Source organism: Neoarius graeffei, chromosome 20 (assembly GCF_027579695.1).
Source record: "Neoarius graeffei isolate fNeoGra1 chromosome 20, fNeoGra1.pri, whole genome shotgun sequence".
NCBI classification, from domain to species: Eukaryota; Metazoa; Chordata; class Actinopteri; order Siluriformes; family Ariidae; genus Neoarius; species Neoarius graeffei.
Genome location: NC_083588.1, coordinates 43,946,339 through 43,972,455, shown reverse-complemented (window position 1 = coordinate 43,972,455; position 26,117 = coordinate 43,946,339). Strand labels below are relative to the sequence as shown.

Genomic DNA, 26,117 nt, shown 5'->3' with positions numbered 1-26,117 from the left:
AAACTAAAACATGCTAATAAAATAGTGTGGGAATTATTATTGTGTGCCCCCCCCCCCCCCCCCCCCCCCCCCCCCCAAAGTAATACAAAGCTCAGGTTGTTTTGCTCAAGTTTGCAGGGATTTTTGATCTAGTAGACGTTTGCTTCTGTAGTTTTTTGTAGGGTGTACACACCCGACCACTCGTACGTGACCATCCGCAGCCGCCTGTCCTGCCGCGTCGGAGAGATCTTGGCTCTGGTCCGAGAAAAGCTCCAGTACAGTGAGGAGCAACCGACCCAACCAGGCAACCTCATCCTGGTGGCGGTCACCTCATCTGGAGGTAAGTGTCATGAAACAACTCTGAATGTTAGATCCAAGTACTCAGGGGGACGTGGAATAGAAAAAACAAATCTTCGTCCAATTTATGAGAAATTCTAAAACAGTTTTGATTGAATGTGATCCAAAGATTCTAAACCAAGAAAGAGTCCACTGTATGAAACACAAAAAACAAAGTAGAAGGCATGGGAGAAACAGTTTTATTATCTCCCGCTGGCCGAAAGGTCCGACGGGGGATTAGGTCGCGGCGATGTCAGTCCCTCCTGGGAAGGGTACTCACCTTCTGAAATCAACTCCTCTCACAATTTGTGGAGGAATTTCACCAAACTTGGCAAAAGGCTTTGTAGTATGACAGTTATACGCATATTGAAATTTCGTTTAATTTGGGCAAATTTTACCAGAGTTACGCCCTTGATTATTAACAAACTTGTACTTTGGCAATTTCATCAAGGTGTGCTTGCTTTCTGAAATCAACTTCCCTCACAATTTTTATCTCCTGCTGGCCAAAAGGCCCAAAGTATGTCGGAGTGATGTCTGTCTGTCTGTCTGTCTGTCTGTCCGTCCCGGGAAGGGTACTCGCCTTCTGAAATCAACTCCTCTCACAATTTTTGGAGGAATTTCACAAAATTTGGCAGGAGTCGCTCGCGCCCTCCTTCGAATGCTGATGTAATCAAGCCGGAAGTTTTGTTTGTTTTGATAGCAATCAGGAAAGTTTGAAAAAAAGTAGGCAGTAATCGTCATTTAAACTCGTTTTTGTGCAATATTTCGTTTGGAAAACAGTTTTCAAAATGGCAGCACTGACACCTGGCTGACACTTCACGTTTCAAAGTCTCGCACAAGTCTCGTGAAGATCGCGTGGATAAGTGACGCCTGCCGTGGACCAAACAAACTAAATTCAACACGGCTAAAAACCGAATAGACCGATAAGTATAATATTTAATTGCAATTAGTTGCCAATACGAGTCACGATATAAGGTTACTAAAACCGAAAACGTAATTGAATAACACATTAATTAAGGAATAAAGCAAGTTTAAAAATGACGGACTTCAGTTCCCCTTTAAACACATTCATATCCATGATATGCACAGAGGCTAATCTTGTCTGCTGGCTTTCAGTGGAGAAATAACACTTGGTTCAAATCAAGGTTGCAGGTGGGACAAGCCAAGTTGGCCATATTCACACTTGCTTTGACAACTAAGAAATGTCAGAGGTCTACTGTGTTTTTTTTCACAGTAGGCCCCAGGGAGTACTTGCTGTATGTACAGGTTTTAGATCTCTCCACAGGCCTAGAGATGGCTCTGGGACACATTTCTCAGTAGTCCTAGAAACACTCGTACATGTATAATTTACTAGTTCCTTGCAAATAAATGCTTATAAATATCCCCATGAAGTAGCGGTCACAATTGCATATTGTTTAGTCTGTGAGAGACCAGTCGAGACCCGGCTGACAGCAGTGTGATGGCCTTGCAGGCAGCTGACTGTGTGCGAGATGTGTTGACGTTTGGATGTGCTTATCAGTGTGGGTTGAATTCACATGTGCAACATTAACATCCTGCTGCAATCTGTGCTCTTGTCTTTTTACACAGAGAAGGCTGTGTTCCGTCCCAGTGATGAGGCTGTTTTCACCACTCTAGGTGTCAACACGCACCTGTTCGCTTGCGAACCCTCTGAGCTCGAGAGCCTGGTGAGAAATGGTGCACTGAGTCACCTTCATGTAAAAATTGAAATAAAACAGGTTCTAATTAACTATGCAGCTGACACTGTACTAATTGGTGTCTCTGAGTTTGTATTAGCCATGTTTGCCTTCTGGTTTAACTATTACTGTCGAGCTGCACTGCATCAGTGATGACATATTACGAGTTGATTTCTGTTTTCCAGTTTTGGGTCAGAAACCTATCAGAAGTTTAAAATTTAGTTCTAATATGGTTTTTCACTGCTATTTTAAGACAAAACACTTGAACAGTTGTTGCATACACACATGCTCATTTATGTCATTATCCAGTTGGACAGATTGGTTTGAGCTGCCAGGATGTATATACTTACATAATCACTTGTTACAACCATGGTGAGCTGAAAAGCATCTCCACATACATAAAACATTCCACCTTGAGGTGGATGGACTCCACTAGCAGAATATCAAATCAGATTCCACTCCTGTTAGCCTCAGATTCCTGTTCTTGGCCATCATGGGCACAGTCTCACCCAAACTGGACAGTTGAAGATAAGAAAAAAATATCGTCTGGTCTTGACCTGTCCAGTTTCAGTTGCAGTACATTTTATTTCTGCATGAATGGTGTGTGCTGTGATGGTACAAATCAGAGATCAACTGTGAGGAATTGCTTTGTTGTTAAGAATCAGATAAACACAAGTCCAACCCTGTAGTTTCACCATGCGTGGAGAGTTCTTATAGGTGTGTCTGTGTGTACAAACGTTAGATGCCCCTGCCTGAGGAGATCCACTGGTCCCCAGGTGACAGCAAACTCCATGACATGAGTGCAGAGGAAGTGGCCAACCAGCTGGTGGTGTTTGACTGGGAGCTCTTCAGTTGTGTGCATGAGGTCAGACAAAGTGTACACACACACAATCAGTTCTCGACAGCTGCCTCACCCTTGAGTGCAGATATTGGGGTGGGTGGGGGAAATCACTTCATGTGCCAACCAGGATTTTGTGTTTAAACAGGTGGAGTTTGTGTGTTATGTGTTCCATGGAGAGGAGGCTCGATGGCGCCCCCTCAACCTCGAGCTGGTACTGCAGCGGTGCAGTGAGGTGCAGCACTGGGTTGCTACAGAGATCCTGCAGTGCCAGTCCCTGCCTAAAAGGGTGCAGCTGTTGCGCAAGTTTATCAAGATCGCAGCTCTGTAAGTAAAAAGGTGTATGTGTGTGTGCATGCATGTGTGTTTTGATTCCGTTTGGCTGTTATTAGTGGCTGATCCTGAATGAACAAGGAAAGGCATGACAATTAGCCGGTAATACTTGTATAATTGTCACCTAATTATCAAATCATTATTGGATTTTCAGTGCTAAAAGTCTAGTGGGGTTTATTTTAGGTGTAAGCAGCAGCAGGACCTGCTGTCGTTCCTTGCTGTAGTTTTGGGGCTGGACAACCCTGCAGTTAGCCGTCTGCGCCTTACCTGGGAGGTGAGCACCACGTGTCTTCCTCTTTTGTTTCTTCTCTCCCTTTTCTTCCAGGTTAAAGTTCTCACCATCTATCTGTAATTCCTGCCCCTTACTGTCACAAACACATTTTCTCTCTCATATCTTGTTTTTCTTTCTCCCTCTCTAACTTGCTTGAATACTCCTCTCTCTCTCTCTCTCTCTCTCTCTCTCTCTCTCTCTCTCTCATGCACACACTTGTAGCTACAATGTTTTTTGCCTCCTTTCATTTGCCAAGAGCCAAGTGTTATTCCTGGCCTGTTAGCTGTTGTCATGGCAACTGAACTGACTAAGCAGCACATTTTTAAAGGAAACACTTCTCAATCACACCTTGTGATTTTTCAGTGCAGTGACCTTTTAATCCTTTTCCTCTCAACATATAGCTTGTGTTAGAAAGGGATTAATTTTTCTGAGACGTCCATGTTCTTTGTGCCTTTTTTTTTTTCCTTTTTCTTCGACAGGGCTTGCCCGGAAAATTCAGGAAGCAGTTCCAGCAGTTTGAGAGCATTGCGGTGAGCCATCATGAAATGACTTTTTGTAATCGAATGTCTTAAATGCTGTTGAATATTTTGAATAATTTCCTCATAGTTTGCATGCACAGTACCACAATTGGTTCTCACAGAGGTCAATGACCCTGTTCCATGTTAGTTTGCTTACACAGCAAAAAAAAAAATCCTGAGTTTGTTTTTTGGAATGTTTCCATAGACGCCTACTAACAGGGAAGTTCGTTAGAAGAAGTTAGGATTACAGTAACTAAGAGAAAGGAAGATGCCAAATATACCATCTTGTATGTTTCTGTGTAGTCAGCACTTTAAAACAAAGGAGCTATACTATTTTCACAAAAGTATGTGGACACCTGACCATCACACTTGCTGGATGTGAGCTAGTTGGGAATCATGTTTCAAAACCATGGCCAATAATATGGAGTTTCTACAAGATTTTGGAGTGTGTCTAAGAATTTGGGCCTATACAGTCCATCTGTCCAACTATCCATTATCTTATACCGCTAATCCATCAGGGTCGCGTGGGAGCTGGAGCCAATCTCTGGTGACTTCGGGCGAGAGGAGGGGTACACCCTGTATAGTCAAAAAGGCAGTTGCAGGGCCAGGCACTGATGCTGGATAAGACCTGGTAATTGATATTTCAGTTCATCCTGAAGATGTTCAGTGGGGTTGAGGTCAGGGCTCTGTGCAGGCCACTGGAGATCCTCCACACCAAACTCATCAGACTGTCTTTATGAACCTCGCTTTGTGCATAGGGGTCTTGTTGTGCTGGAACAGGGCGGGGCTGCTTAGTTCCAGTGAAGGGAAATTACAATCCTACAGCATACAAAGATATTCTATACAATTGTGTTCATCCAACTTTATGCCAACAGTTTTGGGAAGACTGACGTATTGGTGTGATGGTCAGGTGTCCACAAACTTTTGGCCATATAGTGCAACTCAAAGTTCAAAAAGTTACCAAGTTCTGAAAGTGAAAAGAGGGGGAAAGAGCATTTAAATAGCAATAGCATTTCAAGATTCCATTCCGACTGCAGTGCAGGAGCGTCACGGGTGTTTTCAGTCCGTATGCGAGTACAACCGAAATGGATGATGCTTCTTTCTGTTTCCGTAAGGCGTGTAGCTATACATCAACTTCATCAAAGCATGACATTCACTGCATGATGAAAAACATTCTTAATTAGCAGTGTTCCAGACATGTAGATGAGTTTTGTTAAACTGGCTCCAAGGTGGAATAAATAAATCATTTCCATCTTGTTTTGGTGAAATATATATTTTGTGAAATCATATTTGTGGCAAATAAATAAAATGTTCACCTTGTTTTGGTGAAAAATTTGGAGTTTCTTGAAGTTGAGGAGTCCAAGTATCTTGTAGGCAGGAAAAACTATTTTGGCCAAAATCTGTTTATAATTTTTGGTTGGTTGCCAGAATCCAGCCACGGCGACACTTGACTAGTTTCCCCAGGCAGTCTCACACACGTGAAAACAAAAGGACATGCATTTTCTTCTTCTTATTTTTTTTTTTAATCAACTTATAAGGGTCTTGGTGAAGGTTTCTTGGTTGGTAGACTTTGACTAAAAATGGGACATGTAATAAACCTTTTAATGTGGATTTTGATCTTTAAATAAGTCAATATTATGAAGATTGGAATAGTATTTGTGTAGTGGATCTGATAGTCAAATAATATACTGCGTTCACACAGCATTAGGTTAGAAATCTGGCGCGTTTGTAAAGTGTGTGTTCGTTCATTCAGGATCCCTCCAGGAACCACAAGTCATACCGGGACCTGTTAGCCAGTCTGAGGACTCCACTTATCCCCTTCACCCCACTACTGCTCAAAGGTGAGACTGAAAACACATTCACACGACTGACATCTGTACACTAGTGTTATCGTGAAGAGCACCTGAACCAAGACCAAGATTTTGAGGGGTTGAGATCAAGGCAGGACCAGACCAGTGTGTGTGAAGGGGGTGGGGGAGGGGTGACGCCTGTTAACAGAAAAAAAAAAAATTTCAAATTAGCAATGCGTCTCGTTATCGATTTGCATTTGGAGCAGGATGTTTTGCATCCAATCACAGTAACGATGTTGAAAATAAATCAGACGATGCACAGGCAGTTTAGTGAAATCTCCACAGTTGTGGCCTTGAAATAAAATCCTGAGTCATCTATGTCCGAGACCGAGACAAGACGGAGTAAAAATGTGGTCGATGATTGATTAGATGAGACGGAGACCTTTTTAAAAAGTGGTTTTGAGAGCAGTCTCGAGTCCAACAACACTACTCTACACACATGCCTCATACATGCTACTGTACATGGTCTGCACCACACAAACACATTATCTGTACACATAATCCAGAAGCAGCTGTTGTCCAGATGTACTTCTATAAAACCTTGTCCTGCTGAGGCAGCCTTGCCACTGCCTGAGTAAAAAGCAACCCAAGCACCCAGCTAGGCTAATTAACACCTTTCAGTTCTCCATACGTGTGCAAGCCAGACTCTGAGTGAACACCCCGCTGGGTTTAACCCCGACTCTGTGCTCACACACCTTTCTCCTTGGTGTCCACCATTACTACACACACACACAATCCAAGTTGTTTCCAGCACACGCTGTGATGTTTCCGATTTCTGAAAAACAGAGTAATTAGCATTCATGCCTCCATGAACACTCTGAGCAAAAACCCTTCCTGCTTATCCCTCTTCCCTGTCCAGTCTGACTGATGCTCAGGCTGTTACTCATTTCACCTCCCCTTCAGCTCCTTCTGACTCCAGAATGCTGTCAGTTCAACTTTACCATCAGACTCTGATATGAGCTCAGCGCTGACGAAAGCACTGCAGACATAACACTAGTTAAAAGCATTCTTGCATCTGTTATTATCTAAATATTGTTGTTTTGCATTCTTCCACCATGTTATTGTAACTTCCAAGCATCCTTTTAAGTCTGCCTTATGATGATGCGTAATTAAATGTTGTGTCTGAGTTTTTAGTCTTTTCTATCTTGAAACCTGCGATTTTGTTCACATACTGGCCACGTTCAGACGGAGTGCCATTCAGACTTACTGCCTTTAATCTTAAATTTTTAAAAGTGCACAAATTTGTGTTTATGACGTGTAATAAACCAACTGACTTGGTGGAATTTTATATTTATTTCCAAGAGTGTGCTGGAGATTTGTTCAGTCATTGCCTTGTATTTTTGGGGGTAATGAATCTTCATACATGAGCCATCCTGATCATTTTTCTGAAATGGTTTCCTTACTCTACCCTTTCAACTCTGCTCCGAATTCACACTTAACTGTCATCTCATCTCATTATCTCTAGCCGCTTTATCCTTCTACAGGGTCGCAGGCAAGCTGGAGCCTATCCCAGCTGACTACGGGCGAAAGGCGGGGTACACCCTGGACAAGTCACCAGGTCATCACAGGGCTGACACATAGACACAGACAACCATTCACACCTACCGGTACGGTCAATTTAGAGTCACCAGTTAACCTAACCTGCATGTCTTTGGACTGTGGGGGAAACCGGAGCACCCGGAGGAAACCCACGCGGACACGGGGAGAACATGCAAACTCCGCACAGAAAAGCCCTCGCCAGCCACGGGGCTCGAACCCGGACCTTCTTGCTGTGAGACGACAGCGCTAACCACTACACCACCGTGCCACCCACACTTAACTGTATTTAAAAAAAAAAAAAGAATTCCTGCATTAGGGACCTAAACCTCACTTTTAACACGATACGGTATTTTGATTCAGAATGATTTGATATATAACAATTATTGTTTTAGTATAAATATGCAGGTGGTGATTTAAAAAAAAAAATCATATTAAATTTATTTCAAACTTCAAAAGCGGCATGCAAATGTAATGACGCGGCACAGACTTGTCACTCGTCTGCACGGACTCGCATAAAATACTTTGTTTTGAAATAGATAAATCAAATCACAATTCCACCTTACCTTTTGAATAGTTTTAGACCAAACTTTGTAGCATCTTTAGTGCTTTTAGGAGCAGCATTTTCTTTCACTTGTAATTCTTCCTCACTTACAGTGACGAAACGATTGGCCGCCATTTTGCGGAGTCACTCGAGGTGGTGATATCGAGAAATGGTCTGAATTTCTCGACCAATCCGCGCACGCAATTTCCTATAATCACCTCCATATTTATACTAATTGTAGATAGCACTGATGTGATTCTCTTTAGTATTCTTCTATTGATATGAGAGAGAGCTTTGTTCAGAATCTGGGGTAGGATTACCATTTAATTTGCAAATGATGACGACCTGGTGAAGGTAATGCATCGGGATCGCTGTATCCTTTGACTCGGTAACCACAGTTTCAGTTATCAGCGGTGTATCCCTGCCCAAAAGTATCAAGTGTAAAGCTCAGAGTCCCATTCATACAATGGTGCGCAAGAGAGAGCCCACATTCACATAGCATTTTATTAGTAGTTGCTGCTCTTGTCATGATGTGCACAATTCATAAATTAAACTTCATCACAGGTATGTATGTACACAAAAACAAGCTCTGTGTACTGTATGTTTTGCTGCTATCCATGTTCGAACATATCCCCCATGGATACAGCACTCTCCCTGTATTTAAACCATCGGAGTTGGAGACAAATCACCTTCCCAGTCTATTTACACATCTCATCTCATTATCTCTAGCCGCTTTATCCTGTTCTACAGGGTCGCAGGCAAGCTGGATCGTATCCCAGCTGACTACGGGCGAAAGGCGGGGTACACCCTGGACAAGTCACCAGGTCATCACAGGGCTGACACATAGACACAGACAACCATTCACACTCCCATTCACACCTACGGTCAATTTAGAGTCACCAGTTAGCCTAACCTGCATGTCTTTGGACTGTGGGGGAAACCGGAGCACCCGGATGAAACCCACGCAGACAACATGCAAACTCCACACAGAAAAGCCCTCGCCGGCCACGGGGCTCGAACCCGGACCTTCTTGCTGTGAGACGACAGCGCTAACCACTACACCATCGTGCCGCCCCTATTTACACATCAGTTTAAAAATAAGAGTAATTTTTACATATGTTATCTGTCCTTTTTTATTATAATTTCTTGGAAATTGACTATTGCTAATAATTTATTAAATTGAATTGTGGCAACAATCATAAGTCATTGCCTTTTAAATTGATACATCATTACACCCCGAGTTAACATTATAAGGCACCATTTAAGAGTACAAGCGGATATGAGTGTGAAATAAACATTATACTCGTGGGTTGAAATTGTTCTTAATGGAGGAGAATAAGTTGCCTGTAAACAGGTCTTTTAACCTTGTTAGACCTTATAGAAAGAGGCTTAGTGCTGTTATTTAGGGTCCATGTCACGGAGTCACTGAATTTAGTTAGAACTGATGATCACACCAGTTTTTCTCTGGCTAATCAGACACAAGGTACGTCACCACTCTTGCCGGAGCAGTTGGGGGTTAGGTGCCTTGTTCAAGAGCACTTGAGCCAATCCTGCTGGTTTAGGGAATCAAATCGGTGACCTTTTGGTCCCAAAGCTGTTTCTCTAACCATTTGGCCATGGCTTCCCCAATATATTCACTGAATATTCAAGTTTAATTATAGTGGTGCCAAAAATTTGAATAGAAAAATGCACCATGCAAGAAAACATTTTAGGATTGCATAAAAAATAAGTTGTTTCATTTCAATCACTCATTGCATGTGTTTGCATATAAAATAAATATGCATATAGTGCACCCTCATTTTCTAAGGGTGCCAAAACTTTTGCAGTTGACCGTGTCTTATTACTGTGCATGGGTCAAATGACCAAAAACTCTATTGATACCTTACTAGGAACTACGGACTGACATGGTGATCCCAGGCTCTCGCGGTATTAGCAGTGTATGATAGTCTTTAACGAGTATTAACAGAAATATTTTGTAACTTTTATAGAGTCTCACTGTGCTGTTCATCATCCAGCTTCTTTTGTTGATGAATTATTACTAGCTGTTCCACTGTAGATATTGTGGCCCTTTGGGAACTTGCTGAGGTTATGTTTGTGCCTCGGTGTTGCATTTTTAATGAGGGTTTACCAGCTGCAGGGTGACGAAGTTATCCGAGGATGACCTAAACACCCTCTCTGTCTGGCTCTGTATTATGCTCTCTAATGAATCACCTGTATTCAGATATTCACTCCTGGTATGCATTGGCTTGTCTCGGCGTGTTCATCTGGCCTTGTTTTTTGTTTCGCCACCTCTACAGAGTAGTGCAGTGGAGCTGAAGAGACGGAGCTGAGCGTGGCATGTTGAGCATCTTTAGTCCTCACATTTGTACTCTGTCTCTTACTTTTTCATCTGATGTGTGCACCATGCTGATGCACTGCAGGAGAGCAGGTGGCTGTCTAAGCACCTGCCATTGTGTTACCATGCTTTAACTGTGTCCCTTTTTGTCTTTTTTTTTTTTTTCTTTAGATCTGACGTTCCTTCATGAGAGCTGTAAGACGTTCCATGGGGAGCTGGTTAATTTTGAGAAGATGGTGAGTGACAGTACATGTGCACAGCACATCCTGTTGTATTGCCAGCAGATCTGTAGTGAGTGATGTTTGAATTTTTTTTTTCCCAGAAAAATTCAATGTTTTTTTTTCCTCTTTCTTTCTTCCCTCTCTCCTCTCAGCATAAAGTTGCAGAAATGGTGAGGAGCATCAGGCGGTACAGGAGTACTCAGCTAGGTAGGGTAATCCAAGACTGTGACTCCTCTGTCTCGTGTGTGTGTGTGTGTGCGCGCGCGCACACATTCAGAGACTGAAACCAATTTGCCAAAAAGGATGACTGTAAAAAGCAGACCACAGCTCCACCAAAAACACACACGTGCTCAGGGACACACCTGTGTGAGTGGATTAATTTTGGGGAGCTCTGCTCTGCCCTGCCACATCCCATCTTTGTAGAACAGCACAGCCCTGAGGGCCAGTAGAACAGCAAGCAGCACTTCAAAGCGTGTGCGCACGCACTCCTGACATAATAGAATCAATTGCTTCTAGTGCACGTGTTATTGTAAGGTCTGGGGTGTGTGTGTGTGCGCAAGCACTATTTTCTGATCTGAAAACAATTCAGTTTATTGTGTAACATTACTGTAGGGTTTTGGTAATAGGCAGCCCCTCCCTGATGAGCCTGAAAGCATCAGGTTGTGTGTAGCAGCTGTTTGGCTTCCAGTACCTTCATTTCCCGCTCACATATTTTCATTTAAAATCAAACCAATCAGACAAACAAAAGCCGAGGCACCATGGCAACCATGATTTCACCTCAGGCAATAATGTTGAAGCTCATCGCGTGCTGCTAAAGCACAGTGTAATTCAGCCTGGTGCACTATAATCACACTTTACACCTCCACACCCAGGGTTTCCTTTCTTTCAGTGAAGCTTTATCAAACTTTATGAACTGTTAAATAGAAGCACACACTTGTTTTTGTTTTAAAGGGGAACAGAGGGCAATATTGAGGTATTTCACCCACGTGACCAAGTCATGTGATGCTGCCATTTTGGACGGCACGGCTCGAATCAGTTTGAATGCGAGGAAGGCGACAAACGAAAAACATAAAAGAAAAAGGAGCGAGATGCAGAAAACACCTTCACTATCCAGCGACGTAGGGCATTTACAGGGCGAGCAGAGGGAGAGGTATTTGCAAAAATTGAGGTTAGCAGGCTTAGAGAACGACGTTTACCTGCTTCCACCAGGATTGCTCACTGACCCATCGCCATACACAGGTTTGGGCGATCAGAATAGAATATTGAATAGAATATTATTTTCCTTTTGATGAATAAAGTTTATAAATACTACTTACAACCCCGATTCCAAAAAAGTTGGGACAAAGTACAAATTGTAAATAAAAACGGAATGCAATGATGTGGAAGTTTCAAAAATCCATATTTTATTCAGAATAGAACATAGATGACATATCAAATGTTTAAACTGAGAAAATGTATCATTTAAAGAGAAAAATTAGGTGATTTTAAATTTCATGACAACAACACATCTCAAAAAAGTTGGGACAAGGCCATGTTTCCCACTGTGAGACATCCCCTTTTCTCTTTACAACAGTCTGTAAACGTCTGGGGACTGAGGAGACAAGTTGCTCAAGTTTAGGGATAGGAATATTAACCCATTCTTGTCTAATGTAGGATTCTAGTTGCTCAACTGTCTTAGGTCTTTTTTGTCGTATCTTCCGTTTTATGATGCGCCAAATGTTTTCTATGGGTGAAAGATCTGGACTGCAGGCTGGCCAGTTCAGTACCCGGACCCTTCTTCTACGCAGCCATGATGCTGTAATTGATGCAGTATGTGGTTTGGCATTGTCATGTTGGAAAATGCAAGGTCTTCCCTGAAAGAGACGTCGTCTGGATGGGAGCATATGTTGCTCTAGAACCTGGATATACCTTTCAGCATTGATGGTGTCTTTCCAGATGTGTAAGCTGCCTATGCCACACGCACTAATGCAACCCCATACCATCAGAGATGCAGGCTTCTGAACTGAGTGCTGATAACAACTTGGGTCGTCCTTCTCCTCTTTAGTCCGAATGACACGGCGTCCCTGATTTCCATAAAGAACTTCAAATTTTGATTCATTTGACCACAGAACAGTTTTCCACTTTGCCACAGTCCATTTTAAATGAGCCTTGGCCCAGAGAAGACGTCTGCGCTTCTGGATCATGTTTGGATGCGGCTTCTTCTTTGAACTATAGAGTTTTAGCTGGCAACGGCGGATGGCACGGTGAATTGTGTTCACAGATAATGTTCTCTGGAAATATTCCTGAGCCCATTTTGTGATTTCCAATACAGAAGCATGCCTGTATGTGATGCAGTGCCGTCTAAGGGCCCGAAGATCACGGGCACCCAGTATGGTTTTCCGGCCTTGACCCTCACGCACAGAGATTCTTCCAGATTCTCTGAATCTTTTGATGATATTATGCACTGTAGATGATGATATGTTCAAACTCTTTGCAATTTTACACTGTCGAACTCCTTTCTGATATTGCTCCACTATTTGTCGGTGCAGAATTAGGGGGATTGGTGATCCTCTTCCCATCTTTACTTCTGAGAGCCGCTGCCACTCCAAGATGCTCTTTTTATACCCAGTCATGTTAATGACCTATTGCCAATTGACCTAATGAGTTGCAATTTGGTCCTCCAGCTGTTCCTTTTTTGTACCTTTAACTTTTCCAGCCTCTTATTGCCCCTGTCCCAACTTTTTTGAGATGTGTTGCTGTCGTAAAATTTCAAATGAGCCAATATTTGGCATGAAATTTCAAAATGTCTCACTTTCGACATTTGATATGTTGTCTATGTTCTATTGTGAATACAATATCAGTTTTTGAGATTTGTAAATTATTGCATTCCATTTTTATTTACAATTTGTACTTTGTCCCAACTTTTTTGGAATCCGGGTTGTATATCATGTCATAGCCGGAGCGCGCCAGCGAGCTCCCCCGGCGCGCCAGCGAGCTCCCCCGGCGCGCCAGCGAGCTCCCCCGGCGCGCCAGCGAGCTCCCCGGCGCGCCAGCGAGCTCCGGCGCCCGAGCGCGCTAGCGAGCTCCCCGGCATGCCAGCGAGCTCCCCGGCGCCCGAGCGCGCTAGCGAGCTCCCCGGCGTGCTAGCGAGCTCCAGCTATGACATGATATAAGTAGCATTTATAAACTTTATTCATGAAAAGGAAAATAATACATGACAAACAGGAGAACAAAATGTCTGCTACATGCAACCCTAGACAAATTAACACTGCCTTGTTTCACTGCTCAGATGGGTTAACAAACACTGACCCATTTACTTTTTGCTATATATTTTATCAAAATTGTGTTGACTGATAAACTAACCTGAAATGAAAAGATCACTGCAAAGTCTGGAGTACTCTGTTGGCTCCCAATCCTGTCTCTTCACAGCTGCAATCCATTTGGCCCTCTTGTCTGGGTCAGTAGGAAACCGGTAAAAGGAGCGTCCTGCACGCTGTCCCTGTCTGTTGTGGCAGCCCACAGCACAACAGGCAAACACCATGGTTATTTATAGAGTGCTTACTGACAAATTAATCTATTCTAGGTGTCTGTAACACGTTTTTTTCCAAGCTGGTTCTCCCTCTCTGTCTGCAGCGTTAGTATGTAGCTTGCCGTCCAAAATGGCGGACACCGGGGCGTCATGTGACCCTGTGACGTCAGGTGAAATACCTCCAATATAGAGTAAATATAACCATAAAACACACATTAACGAACCTTATTCAAGACTTACAAAAGTTTTTTGTTCTAAGGTTGGAAAGTTATAGTGTTTTGAAAGTAGCTCGAGCAAACTATTTCCGCAGTTTGAACAGCCCGCCATGATATTAATTTTATCCAATCAGAATGCACGTTCATTTTCTCTGCGTAACACTCATGACGTATGTATGTGCCCAGTTGTGTTGGCTCATTGAGGTTGGGACTAGCACGTGTGAATCGGAAAGTAGGATGAATTGTAAGTGATCGGCTACACAATGCCACAGTGTGTTGCTTTCGGGTGTAGTAACAGGACCGATGGAAAGCATAACGATCCTCCAGACGTGACTTTTCACTCGTTTCCGCTGAAAAACACCAAGCGAGTTCGAGCTTTCTTCTCTTCTTTCGTCATCACCGGAGTCGAGAGTACCTCTCCTAGGTTCAAACTGGTACCCTTCTAAGCCATAGCTTGCTTGCAGTGTGTCTTGCGGGATCTCTTCGTATGATTCGACAGAGCTGTCGCTTTCACTTGATACGCCCAACGCCATGATTACACGCTTCTCTCCTAGTGCAGTGGGTAGGGCTGACGTCACGGTCTTTTAAAAATGGCGACTCTTGTGCCGTTTAGCGTACCAACTATTATATTTACAATTACCAAGATATTTCGTTGTTTTCTAGTATATAAATTTGATAGAATACTTAAGAATACGTTACTTTGTCACATCAGCAACTGTATATATTATATTTGATACCCCTTTAAATGGAGATATGACTCCGGTAAACACTTCCTTGGTCGTTATTTATTTGAATCACATCCCTTTACGACACAGAGCTGTTGAACTCTGGATTCTAATTGGTCAGAAGGTCCTGATGAACTTTCTGTAACAGAAAGGCTCTGATTAGGGCCACTTCCAAGGATGAACTTTTTCATGGCCAATAATGTTTTTATAGTATATCAAATGAGATGATGTTTTAAATAAAGACAAGGAGAAGTGATTGGTAAGCTGTGGTATAAGGTAAAGGATTCTCGAAGGTGTTTCTGCGATATACAGTATGCATCACAACAGACAGGATTGCTCTTAAACTACTGTCAGCAAAAATTGTGGCGATGATTTAAATGTTTTGATGACGTGGATAACTAATTTAATATTTTTTAAAAAATTATAAAATATTTAGAGCGGCACGGTGGTGTAGTGGTTAGCGCTGTCGCCTCACAGCAAGAAGGTCCGGGTTCGAGCCCCGTGGCCGGCGAGGGCCTTTCTGTGCGGAGTTTGCATGTTCTCCCCGTGTCCGCGTGGGTTTCCTCCGGGTGCTCCGGTTTCCCCCACAGTCCAAAGACATGCAGGTTAGGTTAACTGGTGACTCTAAATTGGCCGTAGGTGTGAATGTGAGTGTGAATGGTTGTCTGTGTCTATGTGTCAGCCCTGTGATGACCTGGCGACTTGTCCAGGGTGTACCCTGCCTTTCGCCCGTAGTCAGCTGGGATAGGCTCCAGCTTGCCTGCGACCCTGTAGAACAGGATAAAGCGGCTAGAGATGATATGGGATGAGATGAGATTAATGTTACGATATTCAGAATATTTCAGAAACTGCATATTTGACAAGTTGTCACAATATTGATGATGTAAGCAAAATAGGATCAGACCTTTGTGGGGGGAGGGTTAAATAAAGGTGATGTTTCTGAGTAAATGCAGAGTTTTAATAATACAAGCATGTGGAAATCTCACTGTTCACCATCTTTAGATTATTCAAATCTCGGGTGTTTTGAATGAAACTCATTTCCCCAAATCAGCTGCCTAATCCTGATAGCTGATCCAAAATGATTGAGTTCATTCAGAGTTCAGCGTTTACTCAGCGTAGTGTTCCAGGTCACACAGGCAGTTAATCAGAGACATGAAATGAAATGTTCACAAATCGTATTTGAAGATTAGTTACTGCGCCTGCTCCGTTTAATGCAGCAAACCACTAAGAGTCTGGCAGAAGAGCAGAGAGGTCCACTGTAGGAGAAAGTAGCATTCGATGAAGACCACACACACTTTACACATACGTTACCATTTGTGTTGCTCTTATGTGCATCTGATGTAATTTATTTCACAAAAACTACGCTGTTAGAAATCAAGTATAATAGTTAAATAATATTACATCTCTTTCATGGTAAGATGTTTTTCTTAAGGCATTTACACACTGGGGGTGGGTTTTGGTTGGGGTGCAATTAATTTGCATGTCTATTTTTCAAAACTGTCGTTTGTCATGAGTGCTTTCACGCAGAACGCAAATATTATGTAGCGAAAGAGTGACAAACACACACCACGCCCCCTTTTTTTTTTTTTTTTTGCACGGAGGTCGATTTTTGAGCTTCTGTACCACAAATGAAGGCATCGCCCAATCACGTTATGCAGAACAGATGTTACGTGGTGACAGGAGACAGCCTCGAATGTAGCAGCGAACCTCTATGTGCCAGCGTCCCTCACATCTGGGATCTGAGTGGGAATGTTTCTATGGAGTTTTATTCCCATCTTTAATCAAGAGTGTGGTCTTTCAATCGGAGTATTTATTTTTTCGCATTCAGATTTTGCAATGTGTCGCCCTCACTCTCTCAAATAGCCCCTGCTCACACTCGGACTGCTTTGTGCGCTCGTGAATCTTCTGCTCACAGATTTCTGCGCGCTCTCATTTTCTTGTTGGACTTAAAAGATCAGAATAAAACTCCCTATCGTTTAACCCGTGAGCACGCAACACTGAGCGTTGCTTTCTTTCTCGTTGTCCAACATCCTGACTAGGGATGGCGAAAACTAAAAAAGATTCTTGACCGACCACCGAGCCTCATTAGCCGGTTAAAGTCGGTTAACCTATGAGTTTAAAATTCTAGAATTGGAATTATTAGAATTTATTCTAAATCTAACCACGAGCATCTGTACATTCAGTCCCAGTCGCTGCCCTTCACTCACATTACCTTTTCTACAGCGCGAAACATTTAGTCAAACGCGGCACTGATGTCGAGGGGTTTGTATTGGAGCGGAGGACAAATGGCTCCAGCTTAGAGACAGTTTCAGTTGGCCATGATGGCGCTGAAAATAAAGTCAAGTGCTAGAAGAAGTACGTAACATTCAGTGATGGGAATAATGGCGTTAAAATAAAGGCTGTTATAACGCCGGGTAATCTAATTAATTAGCTACAATCGTTATAACGCCGTTACCAATATCAACACGCCATTACTGCATGGTATTGAAGTTGCTCTGAAGCATACTGCTACGGACTAGGCACTTTTCTTCGAAGTGAGCCACAGAGACCTCATACTGCAATTGTTTTCCAGCTACTGATATTACGGTTACATGGCTGCTAATTGTGCACAGCCATTGGGAATGGGATAGCTGGAGCTGAGCTGGTTAGCCGCTAAGCTAATATAGCAACTGTCTGATGCTAAGTAACATCAGTGAGTAACCAGGTTTTAGTTCAGATCTTGTGTATTATTATTACGTTGACACTAATATTCACCAGACTAATCAACCATCGACTTCATTCATGCGCCGTGTTCTTGTTTCTTTGATAGTCAAGAATTTCCTTGATGTTGCGTACCTGGTTAACATCGTAGTAAAATGTAATCCAACACTGAGACTTTTCTTTCGCCGAGTGGCAGCTGTCTTCAACTGGGGCGGGAGGGCGGGACATGACTGAATGGGTGTTTCTGATTTGTCAGCTGTCGTCCTTACACCACATGGCATGCCCCAAGCGTTCACAACACAGAATTCCAGGATCTCCGCTCCAAAATCGGCAGCTTCAAAACGATTGATTTTTTTTTTTTTTAACCGACAACCAAAAAAAATTTAACCGGTTGACGTTGATTCGGTCAAACGGTCATCGGTTAACATCCCTAATCCTGACTCTCAGCTTCACCTCTTTAATGAGATTGCGAAACTCTCCCTGCTGTCATTTGTACCCAAGACTTTCTCTTTCCTGAGATCGTGTCTATAATTATTATTGTCTCCATCAGTGCTAGACATCTCTCTCATTCACTCAGGACAGTACTTAGTCACGGTGTGAAACAAGCATGAAATAGAATACCATGTCAAGAAACTCTCACGTAGGACTCGTTGCATACAAATGTTTTGCGTTTTCACATTACAATTTCATGTTGTATCCGGGGTGTAAAGGCCCTTAAAGTCTACATATCGATCTTTTAATAAAGAAACTTTCCATACATTAATATTGTGGAACATCTTTTTCAGTAAGGAATCTGTTTTCTAGGTTCAGATCTGTCTGAGAAGCTGAAATATTCCGTTTATCAGAACCTTGCCTCTCGCTCTCTGACTGAAGCGTGTTCTCATGGCTTAATCATTGGAGTGCTTTTCCCAAGTCATCCCCTTGAGTGGATTACACTTATTGGTTTGCCTTAAGGGGATTGCTGCTGAATTAACCAGACACTCGCTTCCAGCCTGGTGTAGACATCGAGCCTGTGTGTTCATTCTCTTAATACGGTTCAGGCTCGTCTCCTATTGGTTGTTAAAGGAGTTCTGTTTCGAGAAGCATTACCTTGCATGTTAGTTTAGATGCATCATGTTAGTTGTGTGTATGGCAGGTTATTTCCTGCTCTCAGTAGGCCTGCTGCATATTGAGTCAACGAAGCGGATCTGGTGACTACTGATCAAAAATCTTCTTCACAGTAACCTTGAAAGAAAAAAAAACCTTTTAAAAAAATATATATATACGAGGATAAGTCAAAGTTCTAAGACAAATTGAAAAAAATCTTTATTTATGAAAATAACAAAGCTATTGCTCTACATATCCTCCATTTAAGTCTAAACACTTCTGCAAGCGGTGTTTCCATCGGAAAATTCCTTCTTTGTAGAATTCTGGGGGATATCTTTCACATATTTTGAAGTGATAACATCTGTCTTAGAACTTTTTGACTTCCCCTCGTATATAAATGTAACCATCCTGAATTGATCCTGGTTATACCAGGACCGCGTCCGGATCTCTGCACCCCTGATCAGGATAAAGAGGTTACTGGAGAGGAAGGAACTAAGTCGTCTAATATGTACAAGAATCTACCTGCACGTTTCAGATCAAATTGCCTGATTTGTTCTTATTTTAGTTTTAAGAATGATTTGATTGATTGATTCCCCCTCCCAACTTCTTACACTGTCAGTGTACATCTCACAGTCTTTATAATCTGAGAGATCGGCTGTGAGGAAAGTCAGCACACTAATCCAGCAAACAAACAAGAAAGATGTAACTGGCGTGGCAGTATATAGTAGTTCTTAACCAAAAATAGCTCATAGTTTAGTGATCAGCAATTCTTTGTTTGCAATAGGAGTCACTTCCGGTAGTGAGCCGCCTCATTATTTATTCAGATTTCTAGCTGATGGGTATCGTATTTGTTTAGTCGCTTTGCAGTAGTTTTTTGTGTTTTGCCTCCAAATATGCCAGATTTGTTGCTCTGTATTTGGATGTTCAAACCGATCAAATCGAGAAAAAGACTAAAGGCTTTATAGGATACCAAAAGAAGTCATGCACAAGGGTGAAAAATGAAAAATCTCAGACGCTGTGAAAAATGGCTCACAAACATTTCACTGTTTGAAAGGAATTGAATCCACATGCTCATGTTTGCAGCAATCATTTAGTTAAATGCACATACGTCAACTTTATGTATCTGAAATCAAAACTTCTAATATTAAATGACTTTTCTTACGTTTTGGATGTCATAAAACAAACCGTTGATGAAACGATGAAACTAGTTTGTAGGTCGGCGTCAATTAAAACTCGATTGGGGTGTGTGCCGCACCCTCCCCCCCGGTTCTTTTTTTTTTTCTTTCTTTTCATCCAGGTTGTCCAATGATGTCGATTCATAAGTCCGAGCAATGTTTGAAATGTCATGAAATAAAATGTAAGTTATCGTTGCAAAAATACCTCCAGCAGTTCTGACTTGAATCACATACTACACTTCAGCTTACATTACTTACACTTGCAAAAATAAGTCTATTATTGTCCTTTAGAACAGTGATTCCCAACCACTGTGCCGCGGCACATTAGTGTGCCGTGAGAGATCATCAGGTGTACCGTGGGAAATTATCCAATTTCACTTAATTGTTCCGAAAATTATTTATTTATTTACTGCAAATAATTTGTCTTCGTTCGTCTATGCCAGCGACGTATAGTGACAGGCAGAACAATTAAATACTCTTCCACTAGATGGCGGCAGGTAGCTAATTAACCCGTGTATCTACCTGTTGCCATTCAAACAATAGAATTAGTAATGCTTCAGGTGTGACAGCGATGGATAAATATTTGAAAAGAAAAAGTGCACAAGCCAAACTGGGTCCTGGAGAAAATTCTGACCCAGATGAAGGCCGTAGTATGAGCAGAGGTCAGAAGAAAGCAAGAAAACTGATTTTCCACAACCTATCTATGCGAGCTGGGCTTTTCAAGCATGACTGCTATAAAAACTAAAAAAAAAAAGGAGAGAGACTCAGAGCTGTTGAGGAAGATCTTTGTGTGTGTCTTTCTTCAATTCCTGCAAGTATATCAGCTTTGTGTTCAACTAAACAGGCCCAGGTTTCACACTGAGTAAGTAAATTGAGACTAGATGATCATTATATTTCATTATATGTACACTTTTTGTGACATTTTTGTTTGGTGGTGTGCCTTGGGATTTTTCGAATGTAAAATATGTGCCGTGGCTCAAGAAAGGTTTGGAAACACTGCTTTAGAAGTCATGAACCCAGCTACAAGTGAAAGTTATCGGCTTCAAGACTTGAAAGCTTTCATTTGATTCTTCATGTAAAATGATATTTGGACTACCAGATAATTGGGAATGTCCAGAAACTGTATGTTCGGAAGGTTGTTGAAATCGCTTGAAAAGTCTGTCTTTTTTAAACTGTAGGGGTCCAGTCCATCGCATAAATATATTTTTCTTGATATCTATATTTTTTGGTTCTAGTCCGTTAACATGTGCAAAACATTCTACATTTGACTAAGATAATGACAGATGCGTACTTGGCTTGGACGCCATCTTTGATTGTGGCCCGTCACTTAGAAACTGGAAGTGAACCAGGAGGCAAAAAGTCATGTGATTTGCAAACAAAAAATTCCATGTTTGATAGCTATTGTTCATGAAAGCACTGTTGTAAACATGTTTCTAGTGTTTTTAATGCATCTGTGTCCCCTGTGCAGAGGAAGTGAGGATATTTTACTATGATTTAGGGGGACTCCAGAGGGGGATTGCTAAATTCAACCTGCACTTTTGGGGAGTTGCATGATGGCGTCAAAACAAAAAAAAAAACAACAACAACGATATAATAGATGAAAACTGGCATTGGATTTTAATTGGCAACAGTGACCATAACCATGGGCGGCACGGTGGTGTAGTGGTTAGCGCTGTCGCCTCACAGCAAGAAGGTCCGGGTTCGAGCCCCATGGCCGGCGAGGGCCTTTCTGTGTGGAGTTTGCATGTTCTCCCCGTGTCCGCGTGGGTTTCCTCCGGGTGCTCCGGTTTCCCCCACAGTCCAAAGGCATGCAGGTTAGGTTAACTGGTGACTCTAAATTGACCGTAGGTGTGAATGTGAGTGTGAATGGTTGTCTGTGTCTATGTGTCAGCCCTGTGATGACCTGGCGACTTGTCCAGGGTGTACCCGCCTCTCGCCCGTAGTCAGCTGGGATAGGCTCCAGCTTGCCTGCGACCCTGTAGAGATAATGAGATGAGATGAGACCATAACCATCAGAATATGCCGACTAATGGTGAAATCCTGACCCCCATAATCAGGAGCCGGGGAAAACCGGAGACACTGCAGGGCAGTGTGTTTCCAGGCATTGTGTGAGATTGGTACTGTGCACGCGATCCTAACTGTAATGGCATTTTCAGCACCTTCTAATGACACTGATGCGAGGACGTTAAAGGGCGTCATTTTACTGTGGTCCAAAGCCTCCCATCACGGCCACTGGCGTTTCAAGCAAACTGCAGCACATCAGAGTTTCATGTTGCTCTCAGTGGCTTTGAACTTTCAAATGTGAGTCGGATGTAGGTGTTAATTGAGCTGTAATCACATCTAATGCGCAGGGAAAGACAGGCTGTTTGAGGAGTAGCTTGATTTGGCACTTGTGCTTATCGGTTTAAAAAAAAAGTCCTCTGGAACGGTTTTTCAGTTCGGATTTGGTCGAGGACTGCTGCGAAAGCAAGAACTAGAAGGCTGATGGGCTGCGAGTGGTCAGGGGAATTGCAAGAGTGTTTCTGGAAATGAGAGGACAATCTGGAGCTATTCATAGCTCTTCTTTCCTCTCAGGCACAACACGCATTCTCTCAAAACCTGTCTTTCTCTAAGCGTGTCTTAGCAACGGATGCTGAACTCCTGCAGTCAAATGGACCTGCACGTGTTTGTGCAAGAGGTTAAGAGATTTCTCAACGTGGCCACCTTGTGGTGGGATAGAGTACATTGGCGCAGTTGCAGATGCAGTACTCCTGTATGAAGTATTTTTCGTAGCCGTTATAAAGTGTAAACATTTATGATGACGCATCAGCTTGACCTCAGAATTGACATCCTGTTGGAAAAGGCTTTATGAATGGCTTATTTGCATATGAATAAATATCAGTGATCTAGGGGAAGCCATGACCTAATGATTAGAAAAGCAGCTTTGGGACCAAAAGGTTGCTGGTTTGATTCCCTGGACCAGCTGAAGTGCCCTTGAGCAAGGCACCAAACCCCTAATTGCTCCCCAGGCTGCTGTATGTTGCACATCGCTCTGGATAAGAGCGTCTGCTAAATGCCTGTAATGTAATATAAAACATTACTGCAATCCTAGATAAAAGGGAGTATGAAACATCAGTCGACTTAATATTATAATGTTGTCTGCTTTGCTTAATTAAGGAACACAATTTTCATCTCCTGTGGTTTTTCTGATACAAAATTCAGTTTTTTTATGTCTCAAAATGTTGGTTCATTAATATTCAGATGCACATACAAGTAATTAAGATTCAAAAGAATTATTTAAAAGGAATTTGTCAGTTTTGTCTGAAGTGCTGCATCTCTTTCTCTCTCTCTCGTGTGTGTGTGTGCGTGTGACAGTGATGGAAGCCGAGCCGTCTCCCTCCCACCTCCAGACCAAGGCGTATGTGCGCCAGCTGCAGGTCATCGACAATCAGAACCTGCTTTTTGAAATGTCATGCAAGCTCGAGCCCAAAGATATGTAACAGGGCTAATCATCTGCCATCCAGACCCCTCCCTCCTCATAACACAACTTTCTGCTTCTCCATCACAGCTGGACTGCTGGAAGAGTAGTGAAAATGTGTCGGGACGTAAAGCAGGAACTCCTGCTTCTGGAAGGCTGGACTTTGGGACGGAGTTAAATGTTCTACAGCACTCTTGTTCATCACACACAACGTCTGCAACATTTCAGTGTTTTGTTTGTTTGTTTTTTTCCTTCCCCCACTTTGTGAGGACCTTTTGATCAGTTCCCTGGAGGCTTTTCTCAGATTTTTCCCTCTATATTATATATTGGGGGGGGGTTCCCTTTTTTTCTTTCCTTTTTCCACTTTTTTTGGTGTGATCTGTCCAGTTTGCACTGCCATCAGTGGAACCGAAGCAAATGCGATGGATCACATGACACTACATTTTCCTCTGGATGCTTTCGGACTTCACCTGTTTTACCTCGCACTAAAAAAAAAAAATACCCCACTAAAACATGACAGTCTGACCTCATGGACTTTGTCTTTAGTTTGTCCTCTCTTCCCTCCTGCGCAAACCAACAAAGGCACTTGGCACTTACTGTAACCTGGCAGCCCTCAGCTCTGTGTTAAACACCCCCACCACCACCACCAGTTGCCAGTCCAAGACTGGCTCCTTCATGCTACATGATGAGTTCAGGCCTCAGTGTATTTAATGAAGAGACGACGTCTATGAAATTGAAAGTGTGTCTGTTTTTTTTTTTTTTTTTTTTTTTATTGGTTGTTGTGTATGAAAGCTCCAGTCTCGGGCTTTGTCACATTGCTCTGTGTGTGTGTGAGACACAGCGAGCACCTCTGCACAACATCCATTTACTCCGCAATTATTTCATATTGTTTGTCCAAACATCGTCTCCATATAAAGTATGCTGAGGCCTTTAGCCACCTTGAGTGAGTTTCATGAAAAAAAACAAAACAAAAAAACTGTCACTCACTGTATATGAGGGAGGTTTTTACTCTTCATTTTAGATGCAAGATTTCAATATATTCGTATTTATGTACTGTATCTGTTTTTTCTTTGATTCTCTTACAATTCAAACCCACACTCAGTTCTCTTAATTCCTAACAAAGGCAGTAATTGATATCTTGATTAACTACTAATGAATTACGCCCTTACCTGATTTTTTTTTTTTTTTAATTATTATTATTTTATAAATGCCATGGCCATTATTCTGCTCTCAAACACAGTTCACCATCTCTTGCCAAACCCTAAATGGAGCCATCATAAGCTATAAAGCAAACCTGCTCTCAGACGGGCCGCAGGGAAAACATCTAACCGCTGCTGGCTGCTTTTACTCGTCTCAGATGCGACTCTCTCAGGATTTTCTTCCTGCTGAGAACCTTTTGCAGAGGCCTGTCTGAAAAGCCTCCGTGTACATATGTTCATGTAAATAGCGAAATAAATATGAAGACTCTATTTTATGTATGAGAAATAAGATGGACGTTCAATGAGAATACTTGTTTTGTATATCTGAGGGGGTAAAAACATGCTTGTAAATTTTAAGAACAGATCTTAAGAGTCTAATGTTCATGCTGAAATAACTGTACAGCATATCTTCCTCTTGGTTTTGTTGCATTGCAGTTTTTATTTGGTTCCTAGCTGTAGTAGATGATGTGTATATATTATAGTTTTGTTTATCTTTTTGTTGGCTTGTTTACTATTTAGTGATTTACTGGAATTGTACAGCATGTGTTCGCTTTAGTTGGATTTTATTGGTTTTGTTTGGGTTTTTTTGTTTTGGATTTTTTTTTTCTTTAAAGCGGGTAATCTACAATCTCTGGGTTTTTTTTTTTTTTGGTTTTTGTACAGAAGTCCGTGTTTACAGTGCCCTCCTCTGAAACTCAGACGTGTCCAGTGAGGTGAGAGGAAGGCGGGTCAGGAGGAGGCGCTGCTCCGCCTCCATCTCCAAAAAAAACAAAAAACAAATTCCCAACAAATCTTCAATAAAGCCTCTTCTGATGAGCTCAGGAGTCAAATTGTGTGTTTGTTTTTAGATATACTTTCTAGCTGTAGTTTTGGATTTCATGTTATTTTATAACTACAATATTCTTCGTTCATTCATTTTCTATACTGCTTCATCACAGGTCATGGGTGAACCAATCCCAGCTGACTTTGGTTGAGAGGTGGAGTTCACCCTGGACAGGGCACTAATCTGTTGCAGGGCAACATGGAAATGTTCACAATTGGCAATTTGGAGTAGCCAGTTGACCAAATCCATGTCTTTGAACTGTGGAAGGAAACCAGAAGTCAGCAGATATTAATACTAGATAGACTGTGAGTAAAGTCATAGTAAATTGCGCTAGCGGCTACAAACTGGTACATCTGGTCACCGTACCCTATAGATCTGGAACAGTAATAAATAGAGAATGATGCTTGGTGAGTAAGTTGCGCCCTGCCGCCCTGAACAAAATAAAAAAAAAAGAAATCTGACAGTTATAAGCAATTGGGGGGAAAAAAATCCCATTTTTCATGGATCGATCCAGATCAGCACCAAAAGTCATAAAAATGTAATTCAGCCCAGAGGTGTTCTTCATGTGAAATTTGGTGATGATTTGGTTGGTTGAAACCTGAGGGAGAAATGGCATCCTAAAAAAACGTTAGGAGAATGTGTTGTCAGGTAAAACAAACCTTGCCTGGTAGTGCTTATTTTAGCGTTATAACAACTGATTCAATCTCACAAGTGTGATCTCTGTTCTTTCAAGGTCACGAATACTAATGAGAACATTTTGTTTCACAAACACTT

The 26,117-nt window shown here is 42.2% G+C and overlaps 1 protein-coding gene across 1 annotated transcript in view; it reads left to right on the top strand.

The window, feature by feature from the left end:
- Nucleotides 1-25,336, top strand: part of rapgefl1 (Rap guanine nucleotide exchange factor (GEF)-like 1) — a 91,629-nt gene extending 66,293 nt beyond the window's left edge. The window contains exons 6-15 of the mRNA XM_060901758.1: nucleotides 152-319; nucleotides 1,903-2,000; nucleotides 2,752-2,874; nucleotides 2,996-3,174; nucleotides 3,364-3,454; nucleotides 3,931-3,981; nucleotides 5,723-5,810; nucleotides 10,406-10,470; nucleotides 10,608-10,662; nucleotides 23,219-25,336. Coding sequence (XP_060757741.1) covers nucleotides 152-319; nucleotides 1,903-2,000; nucleotides 2,752-2,874; nucleotides 2,996-3,174; nucleotides 3,364-3,454; nucleotides 3,931-3,981; nucleotides 5,723-5,810; nucleotides 10,406-10,470; nucleotides 10,608-10,662; nucleotides 23,219-23,343 — 1,043 coding nt within the window. The 3' untranslated portion in view covers nucleotides 23,344-25,336. The remainder of the gene's footprint in view (nucleotides 1-151; nucleotides 320-1,902; nucleotides 2,001-2,751; nucleotides 2,875-2,995; nucleotides 3,175-3,363; nucleotides 3,455-3,930; nucleotides 3,982-5,722; nucleotides 5,811-10,405; nucleotides 10,471-10,607; nucleotides 10,663-23,218) is intronic.
- The last annotated feature ends 781 nt before the right edge of the window (nucleotides 25,337-26,117 follow it).